This window comes from Gekko japonicus, unplaced genomic scaffold, assembly GCF_001447785.1.
Source record: "Gekko japonicus isolate JY-2015 unplaced genomic scaffold, Gekko_japonicus_V1.1 scaffold15, whole genome shotgun sequence".
Taxonomy (NCBI): Eukaryota; Metazoa; Chordata; class Lepidosauria; order Squamata; family Gekkonidae; genus Gekko; species Gekko japonicus.
In genome coordinates this window covers 980,383-991,491 of record NW_015165830.1, presented here as the reverse complement: position 1 = coordinate 991,491, position 11,109 = coordinate 980,383, and the positions used below count along the sequence as shown (strand labels likewise).

At 42.4% G+C, this 11,109-nt stretch overlaps 1 protein-coding gene across 1 annotated transcript in view; it reads right to left on the bottom strand.

Annotated features, from left to right (window-relative positions):
* The window catches only part of HID1 (HID1 domain containing), an 85,866-nt gene extending 75,557 nt beyond the window's left edge, over window positions 1-10,309 (bottom strand). Inside the window, exon 1 of the mRNA XM_015410745.1 lies at window positions 10,102-10,309. Within this exon, the coding sequence (XP_015266231.1) occupies window positions 10,102-10,167 (66 nt within the window). The 5' untranslated portion in view covers window positions 10,168-10,309. The remainder of the gene's footprint in view (window positions 1-10,101) is intronic.
* Window positions 10,310-11,109: the final 800 nt, after the last annotated feature.

Here is an 11,109-nt window from a genome sequence, read left to right as displayed (position 1 = left end):
ATAATGAACTAACTCGTCCTATACAGCGATGGGTCTCTCCTCTCTTACACAGAACTTAACCGTCTGCTTAACACAGAGATTTTTACTTTTATATTCCACACAGGAAAATTTCTCTCACAGAGACCTCAGGACAAAACTCATATTAACTGCTTTTACACAGCACTCTCTGCTGACTGACTAACTGTTTTTCTGTTCTCATCAACTGACAATCTCCAACAGTCACTCCTGATAGACATTCAAATCATCCACACAGCATCCATTCCAAAACCCCTCCCCCTCTCTGTCACTCACCAATCACACCACTTGCCTGTTTCAACCACACTAGACTTTCACACAGCAATGTAAACCAAACTTTTAAAGACACACACACACACAAATAAACATGAAATCGCCACACCCCCTTTTAAAACCCTTTGTATTTATGTGGTTTTCCTTGTCGAAGACAACTTACCTTACTGGGAGGACAAGGAGCCTAGGGCCTTGGCTTTCTGCCTCTTCCTGGGCTTCTTACAGAGCCCCTAGGCTAAGAGCCACAGGCAAAGAGCCCTTTAGCTCGCCCTTCGGCTCGTGCCTCTGGCAAGGTGCTTTCTTAAATACTGAATTACAGTCAATCACAGTCAAACAATGCCCCTTCCTCTCCCTCTCTCAAGCAGCCAGGACTCTGCAACAACTCTCATCACTTTCACACACTCCCAAACACAGTCCTCCCACACAATATCCTCAGCGGAATCCCCTCAGCTGAAAGCAAGTAAAAAAACACTCACCCTTCTAGCAGCTCTGTCTCCTGCTCCTGCTCAGAGCTCAGCTGGTGTTCTTGAAGCCCCCCCCCCGCGCCAGCTTTTGTCTCTTTAAATCCCTTCTCCAAGCCAAGCGGGCAGGCATGGGTGGTGGGGGGTGTTGGAGAACACATATAAAGTCAAAGGTGCTTTCTTTCCACCTATCCCTTCCTCCCTCCCTATTTATTTGCTTTCTTTCTGCCTCTCTCTCTTTTCCCCTTCCTTTCTCCCCATCTATTTGCTATCTTTCCACCTTTCTTTCTCTCTCTTTCTCCCTTCCTTCCTTTCTCTCTCTCTTCATTCCTTCCTGTCAGACTCTTGAACAAAATTATTCCCAACAATACTCTCTTGGCAGTGATTTGTTTATTGAGAGATTTATTGAGAGATGTGTCAAGCTAAGATGATCTGTGCCAGAACTGACCCTCCTGGCACCAGTTCTGGTATTATACATAATTCAAACAGGCCCCCCTTGTGATCACGCCAATCACACCAACATCTCCAGCCTGCCAAAATCCACTGTGCACTGTTAGCCCTCCCCAGCACCTGCAAGCCTAGTATCCAGCAGTGTCTGGTGTCCAAGGTCAAACGCGCATTCTTCCCAGAGAAGTGAGGCCCCGCTTAATGCAATTACAAGCCAGCACAACTCTTAGCAAAGCAGTCTCCACACCCACACACTCATACGCTCACAGACTCCCCCCTCCCAACTAGAATGACACAAGACAATAGGCATACAGAACCAAAGAAGACTAAGAACTCCATGGCAAACAAGACCCAGGTTTGACACTCTCTCCCTTTCCCTCATCTATTTGCTTTCTTTGTTTCTTTCTCTCTCTTCCTTCCTTCCTCTCAATTTGCTTTGTTTCTCTCTTTCTCTCTTTCCACTTCTTCATTCTTTCTTTTCACCTCTCTCTCTTTTTCTCTCTCTTAGACAAATAAATATCATTATCAATATTTGTTTTTACCCCCTTTTGTTTCTATTTTTGGCTATCTCCTATAATGACAATAAAAAGTAAATGTGCATATTTTTCAATAAAAACATGTGTGTGATATTTGTTAATGTCTTGCGGCTCTCAAACATTTAATGTGTATTCAATGTGGCTCTTACATTAAGCAAGTTTGGCCACCCCTGCTCTAGAACTAGGTGATGTGTCACTAACACCCAAAGACAATAAAGCAAGTAAGTAAAGCCTAAACTGGTAGAGCAGGTTTGTTTTGCGGCAGTTTTCTATTTCTGTGACAGGCTGATGCCAACTACCTTCCTGTCACCGTCTTTACAGCCCCTTTAAACTTTCTGCAAGCAGGTGCTTAGTCACAGGTGATTGCTTTAATACAGAAAGTACTTGCGTGTTTTGCTAATGGGCAATACAAGCAAGCCTGCATTCCATTTCTCCTGTTGAAAAAAGGGGTGGGTGAGTAAGCCATTTCATATAAACAGGGGTCGTTTCATAGAAAAAGAGCTAGGGGAACTCATTAGCATAACTCATTAGCATATGCCACACACCCTGACATCACCGGAAGTGTGTCATAAGGCCACACCCCCTGACATCACCGGAAGTGTGTCATAAGGCCACACACCCCGCCCTCCACGGTCCCGGCCGCCGCTGGCCTTGCAGCTCCACTGCCAAGCCCCATGAGGGGCCTGGCGGTGGACCTGCAAGGCCAGCGGGAGTGCAAGGAAGCCCCGCAAAGGCCCTCCCTGGCCCCAGGCAGGCAGGGGTGGGGAGAGGCAGGGAGGAAGCAACTTACCCTCCCTCTTCTCCTGCCTCCTCCTGGCTGAATGAGGGCCGGAAGCGGGGTGGCCGGAAGCAGGGGGCGGGGCTTCGTCATGTGCCCCGCCCCCCGTACCTCACCCGGGGGAACTGCGATCCCCCGCAATCCCCCCCGAAATGACCTCTGCATATAAATGTAGCAGGACAGCAAGGATGTATGAGAGAATTTCTGACAATCAGATATATTATGGGAAGTCATAAGCACAGCCATTACTGCAACTCAACAGGGTGTTCACAGTGGCATTCAGAAGCATCTAATGCTTGATGCCTTTTAAATGAAGCTTATGCACAGTAATTGGTCCTTGTGAGTTACTGTACAGTTCAAACACATTGATTACTTTAAAGTTTTCTGCACATAGCAGGCTTGTGTAGTTTCCCTGTTACTACTGCAGCTGCCAATAGAGCGCAGTGGCAATAGGGCTTCCACATGCAGGCTCCAAATAGTTTCCCTGCCACAGTTCCCCAAACTTTCCCCTTATATTTCTGTACTGAAAAGGGTTAGAGATTTACCATTTTTAAAAACAAATACTGGAAATTCAGAGAACCTGATATGCAGATTGCTGTAGACATAACAATATTCTATGTTTGCAGTCACAGCTCGTTTTTATGATCAAGGAAATTGGGAGATAACTGTACTTTTTTAGGATTCAGGAAGCTTAGCATGTGAAATTGTGCTTTTATTATTGGCTAGAATGGTTTTATTTCTTTTAAAATGTGGCAGGAAACATCCAAAGATGTTGCATGCTATTTTTGCAAATGGTGTGTTGGGCTGATGGCTAATGGGGGGACCCCCCCCCCCAACTAATGGGAGTATTTTAAAAGAATGTGTTTTATGGAATGGTGGAGGCCGCCTGGGCTGGAAGCTGTGTCTGTTTTCAGTGAATAAATAAATTGTGTCCTTTGACAAAAAGCTATTGGTACTGGGATTTTACAAGACAGTTCGTCAGACATGGTTCACTGGGAAGGGGTTGTGGCTCAGTAGTAGAGCATCTGTTTTGAATGCAGAAGGGCCCAGGTTCAATCCCCAGCATCTCCAGTTAAAAAGGACTAGATAGTAGGCGATGTGAAAGACCTCCACCTGAGACCCTGGAGAGCTGCTGCCAGTCTGAGTTGACACTATTGACCTTGATGAACCAATGGCCTGATTCAGTATCAGGCAACTTCATGTGTTCATGAGACATCTAGTATATCCACAAAAAATCCACAAAATCCACATACATTTATTCAAAAGAGAACCCAACACAGTATCCATAAAAAAATGGGAAAGGAAGTAGAATGAAAAGTGTACTGACAATATGCCAAATGGTTACATTACACTTCCTTAGGTGTACAGACTTGAACTATTCTAATGACCTGTTTCAAAGTCACACCAATCAGATTTTAGTCAGAACAAAACTCTCTAATTAGAAAGCCTGGAACTACTCCAGTAAATGGGGAGCAAGACACATTTGAGAACAATGCCTTTAATCACAAAAGATAAACACAACACAAGAGCATTACATCAAAGCTCAAGAAGCACCTCTTCTCAACATCTTCTACAAGGTCTTTTCTCAGTTGTGTGGCCCTTAAAATGGCCTGAGCTTCATCTCACCACCACTACCACCAGCACTTTTAGAAAGAGTGTGTGTTTTGATGCCCTAAAAATAACATTTTTGCATCATTCTCTATTACATACCATTCAGTGGTCACATATTTACCACAGATTACTAGAAATGAATTGTAATGACCATGCAAGCCAAGAAAGACCAGGGTACAACAAGTGGTGATTAACGTTGGTATTTAAAAAAGAAATCTTCCATCTATGCACAGACGGTTTGGTCAGAGAGCACAATTTTGCTCACGAGATACAAAGTCAACAGCTACAGTCACAAGATCTCAGACCACACTTGAGTTAGGGTTCTATCAGGAGATCCAGGAAACATACCTTAGCAAAGCTTTTTGAAGAAAGGGGTTTTTAAAAGTAATCAGCTGTGAAGCAAAAGCTGTAAATCTAGCTTTCATGGCACTGGAATGTAAAAAGAATGGTCCTGTTTTTAACTCACACCAAGGGAAAGTAAATGTGTATATCAAGTGGAATAACTGGTTTAAAGATTCCATTCATTTTGGATTCTTTCACTGAATATGTTCTATATTTCAGTTTTGTGTTAACAGTTTTATTTTAAATTCAAAGGCACTGAAAAGGCAAGAAATTGGATTGCAGTTGCCTTGGTAGTTTCCAGAGAAACAACTCTGAATGAAATTCCTAAGGAAACAGGATACTTCTGCAAAAACAAGGGGACAGAGCTGCTCTGAGCTCCTCTTCAAAACAGGAAAAGGCCATTGCGCACTGTCTCAGCTAAGAATTAAGGTAACTAAATATTCTGATAACATTAGTTTAACAACGATTAAACAAGGCAGAAGACAGAGTATTGGGTTTGGGTATGAGAGTCTGAGGTTCACATCTCTGGTCAACCAATTAAGCTCAGTTGATGGCCTTGCTTGAGTCACCAGCTCTGAGTCTTACCCTAGCCTAAATTTATGACAAGAATAAAGTAAGAAACATTTTGTAACCTATGTAGACTTCTTAGGACAGGAGAGGAAAGCAACCTGTATATCAAGGAAGAATTCAGACAATTTGCATTCTGATTACTAGTTTTTGGCAATGAGTAAAACTCTTCTGGGTTTTCTTGTCTTGAGGTAGGGTGTACATAGAAGACAAAACAGATAATAGCCTGCGAACCTTTTAATGCTGCCGAGCAAGAAATCCCAGTTTGAATCTAGTAACCCAAATGATTTCTGCATTTCATATCTAAAAAGGCCAGTTACCCTTTGCTGTGCTACTTAGGCTCCACATAACAAAACTTAAGCTTCCCTTTATTTGTTTTCCTACCTACCAATGAGTGAGAAAGTAGGAACAGAGCAGTTATTCAGATGAAAGAGGAATTGTGCTGAGGGTTGGACTAAATGACCCTGGAGATCCCTTCCAAGTCTTTGATTCTATGAATCCATCCTTCTTTCTCAAGGAAAAGCATTTAAATCAGCCCAAAACACTTTTGATTCATAGTGTAATGGTGAGCAACATACTCCACCAAGGAACCAACTGGAAATAGATTTCTGCTAATAGTAAAATCATGCTGGCTTACATACATGTGATAGTAACAAGTCCTGAGATGATGGATAAACTGTCATTCTTCTGTGAGATAGTTTATGAAATTTCAGGCATTATGAACCTTTTTTAGATGCTTTAGAATTAGGATTGCCAGTTGCGGGTTGGGAAATACCTGGAGATTTTAGGGATGGAGCCTAAGGAGTGTGGTTTGGAGAGAGGAGGGACTTCAATGGGGTATAGTGCCATAATGTCCACCTTCCAAAGTGGCCATATGCTCCAGGTGAGCTTATCTTTGTTGCTTGGAGATCAGTTGTAACAGCAGATCTCCAGCCACCACCTGGAGGTTGGGAGCCCTATTGAGAACTGATCAATTAACTAGTGTACTGTCACCATGAATACTTCATATTTCAGCTAAAAATGTCTGCATTTAAATATGCAAGCTTCAGAAAAGGCACCTGTTGCATGATGGTTTGTAACTTTTCCCAACTGCAAACGCAGGGATTAGAAGTACAGGCTGTCAACAGAAACTATCCATGTCATCATAAATCCAAACACTTTCAATAGAACTTTCAAATGGCTTTAGAACTGCAGCTAGGCTTTTAAAAGAGAAAGACATTTGAAGTACTAGGATTCAATGGACTACATTGACATGACAGTTACATATATGATGCCTCCTTTTATTATACCTAACTACCCCCATCTGTCAGTCACTTTAACTAGAGGCAGGTCTGACATTGTTTTATTTTGACACAACAACCAAAAACAGTGCCAAGCATCAACTTACCAACCCCTGACAGATACAAAACGTCTGCCATTTTTATAATTAGGTAAAGCATGGGTAGCTTGTCCCATACAGAATATGTAACATAACACACCTAACGCATCTCTCTTGGTTACTTACAAGAAAATCTAGTCCTCCATACTGCTCCTGCAAGCAGTGACTTACTCAAGTTTGTAAATATAGGTGTTCCATTTTTCCTAATGGCACAAATCTTCATTTGTAGAGGCTTTCAACAAACCCAGATAGGAACATGGAATGTTCCCTCTTAAACAAGTGAACTTTAAAAGACAACAAAGCATTTGGGAGAGGAGTGTTTTAACAGTACAAGAGTAACATAATTTTCCTGATTTGAAATGCCTGTCCAGAATATATGTAGAGGGGCTCTTTCATTGTTTTGCTGCATTTTTAGACATGTAAACTATCTTGAGTCCTGCTTCGCAGAATAAAAGTAGGATAAAAATATGTTTTTAAAACCCCGAGATATTCACTTTGGCTCTTATTTTCATGCTGTGCACCAGATCCCTATACATACTATACTCATTTTACAGCTGTTGTACATGCAGAGTTTTGAATTTAGATTCAGGTGTTGGTCTGAAGCAGCAGAGCAAAGTTTGAGTCCAGTGGCACCTTTAAGACCAACAAAGGTTTATTCATGGTATAAACTTTCATGTGCAAGTACACTTCATCAGTTCTAAATTGCTTGTTTGACAGATGGAAGGAATAAAGAACTTTAAATGCAGAAAAGTCTTTCTAATAAAATTAATTTCTGTTCTCTTGCCTCTCAAATATTTATCCAAATCCCAAATTCTCTCACAAGATTTCACAAACCAAATTATTTGGTGATGGCACAAAGAATGTAATAATCACTTATTAATTTAAGAGGAACGCTTAAATTCCTATTCCTCCTTTAAAGCTGATTGGAGAAAGGGAACTAATAGAAAAGGCTACTTCACTTTTTCCTCATATCACAGCCACTGCACATTTACATATGTGGCTCTGGATTCGTATTTTTCTTTCAATATGTGGCTATCATAAACCATTCAAATTAGCAGAACTATCTTGCTGCAAGCAGCCCCCAAATCACAATTTTTAGGGCTCGAGTATCATTTCTCTAGACACAGTGCAAACTAACATAACCTACCCATATGCTCCTATCTCATACAATCTCAGGAACCATGAAAGAAAAATATTACAGTAACGGGCTTGCAGCTCAGGCTAGGGTACCCACACTTTTCCCATGTTTGGACCCTGGCCAGATTGCACCAGGTCAGTGACAAAATTCATGTGATCAGCTTTATTTTCACTTAGCTACAACCAATATAATAGTAGGAAAGGTTCCCCCACAGAGAATGCATGAACTCATCTTCACAAGGTGATTTTTGACTAAATGTACTAGAAACACAGGGCTTGTTCAGGTATATAAGAAGGATAGCCTACTGTTTTTGTGGCTTGTTTCAAAATCTATTATTGGGGGGGGGGGTAAAAAAGCACAGTTAGGATAATAGTACAATGGCATGTCCAGGATCCAGCAAGTTATCAGCCAGCTTCCTGAATATTTCCTGATCTTTTAAAAGCCTCCAAACAGCAAAGGAAAGTTATGACTTCCAACATGAATGAAAAAAAATTACTAGTCTCAAGATGCATCCCATAAAATCAAAGAATAATTCTAAAATCATTCATCTCAGTATATGATAGAATTGCCAGATTACCTTTATTTCCAAAGGCACTTTTTTTTAGCTCTTGTGTGTTAGTGTGATACAGTGGTTAGATTTCAGATATCAGAATTGGATTTGGGAGACCCAGGTTTGAATCCCTACTGTCACAGAAGCTTGCTGAGTGATACTGGGCCAGTCACAACTCAGCCTAACCTGGAGGAGAGGAGAATGATAGAAGCCAGTCTGGGTCCCTATTAGATAGAAAGGTGGGGTACAAATGAAGTAAATAAATAAATAAATAAATAGTAAAATATTAAATTCAAATAAAACCATAATTGTTTCTTATTTCAAAGCACCTTTATCAATAAGTCAACACAATTTAAGAGGGTACCTTACTTTTACATTTCGACCTGTCAGCACCTGAGTACAAGGAAATTCATTTTATTTTTAATCAGTACTGTTACAATCCAACAACACTTTTTTCACTCCCATACTATACATGTCTTTAGTGAGGGCTACTTAGCTCATGATTGGTGAAAATTCATCAAGAGCTGTCTTTTGACCAGTAGAACTACAGATTAATATTCTTATTCTAGGATCACAGTCCCCAATCCAGATTATCAAAAGAGAGAGAGGAAACCCAAGCTTCCTACAAAAAAAAAAAGTACTCAGCTTTCCCTTTTCAAGTAGATGTGAAAGGGCTTGTAACACTACAGCTCTTTCTGTTCTTCTGTCAATAAATACCATTCAGAATGTGTGATATTTCTAAAGTGCAACAGCCGTTGCCCTTGCCTGTACATAGTTACTCTGCTGTCTGCCTGTTAAAATGCCAGTCATCATTTGATTTCTCTCCACAACATTTTAGACTAACACGCAAAATATTCTATTAGTTCTTTTAAAATTCATATCCCACAAACTCTCAGCCAAATTTGGCTCTCAAAGTGGCTTAAAAATAAAACATGAACCATAAGAAATATTAATACAACATTATAACTACATTAAAAACCTGGCAAAGCAAGTTTAGAAACACATTATTAAACAGAAGTCCTGCCATGTGAGAGTTGTTTTACAAACTTCTCTGAAAGGGTAAAAGGCATGGTCAACCAGCAAAGGAAACCATTTAAAGCATATCTCCAAAGAGTTGTAATCCAGTTCTTGCATCAGTGTTAACAGATATGTGTCACCAAAACAATCCCATAGTTTACTGAGAGAGAAAGATGGGCTTCAATACTAATTATACACCTGCATATTTTTATTTCAAAGGGATTTACTCTGCTCCATATGGTGATTAGGGATCTTCCATCAAGCCCAATCATACTGGTAAGGCAATATGCATCTTTCAGCTTTGTCACTCAGTCTAAACCCATTTATTTTAACACACTGAGACTGAAGTAATTCAACATAGGATTCCACTGGCCGTCTTTCTTCCATCCCACACCCAGGCATTCTATTTAAGGCAGCCCAGCTTCTTCACCTACACTACCCCTTTTACCAGCTAACATGCAAATTCAACCTAGAGAGAACTCTGTATTTCTATGGGTGCTGGATCTGCATGAGTTATGGAGACGGATATGTTGATCACATATTGCCCCAAAGGACACGGCTGGCCTGGAACCAATGAGGAGTGCCTGTGGGTACACCTGCAAGAAAGCCCAATTTGTGAGCAACCCAGTTCCTCTGGAATAACTAACTACCAAAGGCCTCCAGCCTCACCGCACCTGTGCTATATAGGAGTCTGGGCTTCCCGCCCCATAAGAGACGGAGAAACTCTCAACGCCAGCAGCTTGCTTCTCGGACTCCTGACACTGACCAAGCCCCACAATTTATTCCACTCCTATATCTACCTATCTGATATACACACACTTCCAACGGCTCTCCCTCAAAACGCTGCCAGCGCAGCGCAGGGACACACCGACTGTGCCCAGGCCCTCGCCTCGACAGGCCTTCCTCCAAGCCCCTTCTACGCCGTCACAGCCCCCCCTCGCCTCAGTCACAGCCCGGAGCTTCTCCCACCTCAGATCCTCTTCCCTACCTGGGTCTTGGTGGTGAGCTGGATCACCGCCTTCCTGAAGTTGAGCTTGGAGTCGCCGTTGCCCATCCTCCCACGACGGAGCCTGAATCCGGGTCCAGCGCTACCTCCTCGCGGTTAGCCCGTGGTCCCTCCCTGCGGCGGGCCAGACCGTGCCACCTCCTCCCTCGCCGTCCGTCACCGCTAATACCCCTCCCCCTCCTCCTCCTCTCCTCTCGCTGACGCGGCGAGCTCCATCCCTGCTGCCTCGCTCACCTGCTGCTGCCTTCCCCCACCTCCCTGTCAGTCGACTGCAGCCGCACAGCTGACTCCGCGGGGCCCTGATCCCGCGCCTCGCCTCATCACAGACACGACACGGCGCCTCCTCAGCCGTCCCCGCCTCCTTTCCTGTCCCTGTCAGAAGCAGGCACAAGCCCGCCTTCTCTCCCCTCGCAACTCGTATCTCACAGACCCCACATCCTTGTCTCCTCCGCCCATCATCCCTCTCCAGCCCTCGCCCTCAGTCCTTCCATCTTCCCCAGAAACAAAGGCCTTTCACCTTTCTCGGACCTGAGCACTATACAGCACCAGTTCTTTCCCTTTTTAAGCTGTCTCTTTCTCCCCTTCTCCCCCCCCCCCCCAGTCTTTTTTCTGCTCCCACCTCAAAACCCTGGGCCTTCCCCAGTTATGCCAAGGTATTTAATCCCTGCTGCTCTCTTCACACAGAATCCTCTGTGTTACTTAGTCCATATTAATTCTCTCCTTATACATATTTGCCTTATATTTTTTCTTTTACCCAAAAAGTCCACCTTCCTAACCGTAGGATTGATCCATGACCCTTCAGTGTTTTCCCATTCTTCTCGCTCCAGGTGGTGCACACCCAGTGGTCTGCTAAAGGAATAGTATGCTGCAAGAATGTACAATATTATTATTATTATTATTATTATTATTATTATTATTATTATTATTATTATTATTATTATTATTATTATTATTATTATTATTATTATTATTATTATTATTATTATTATT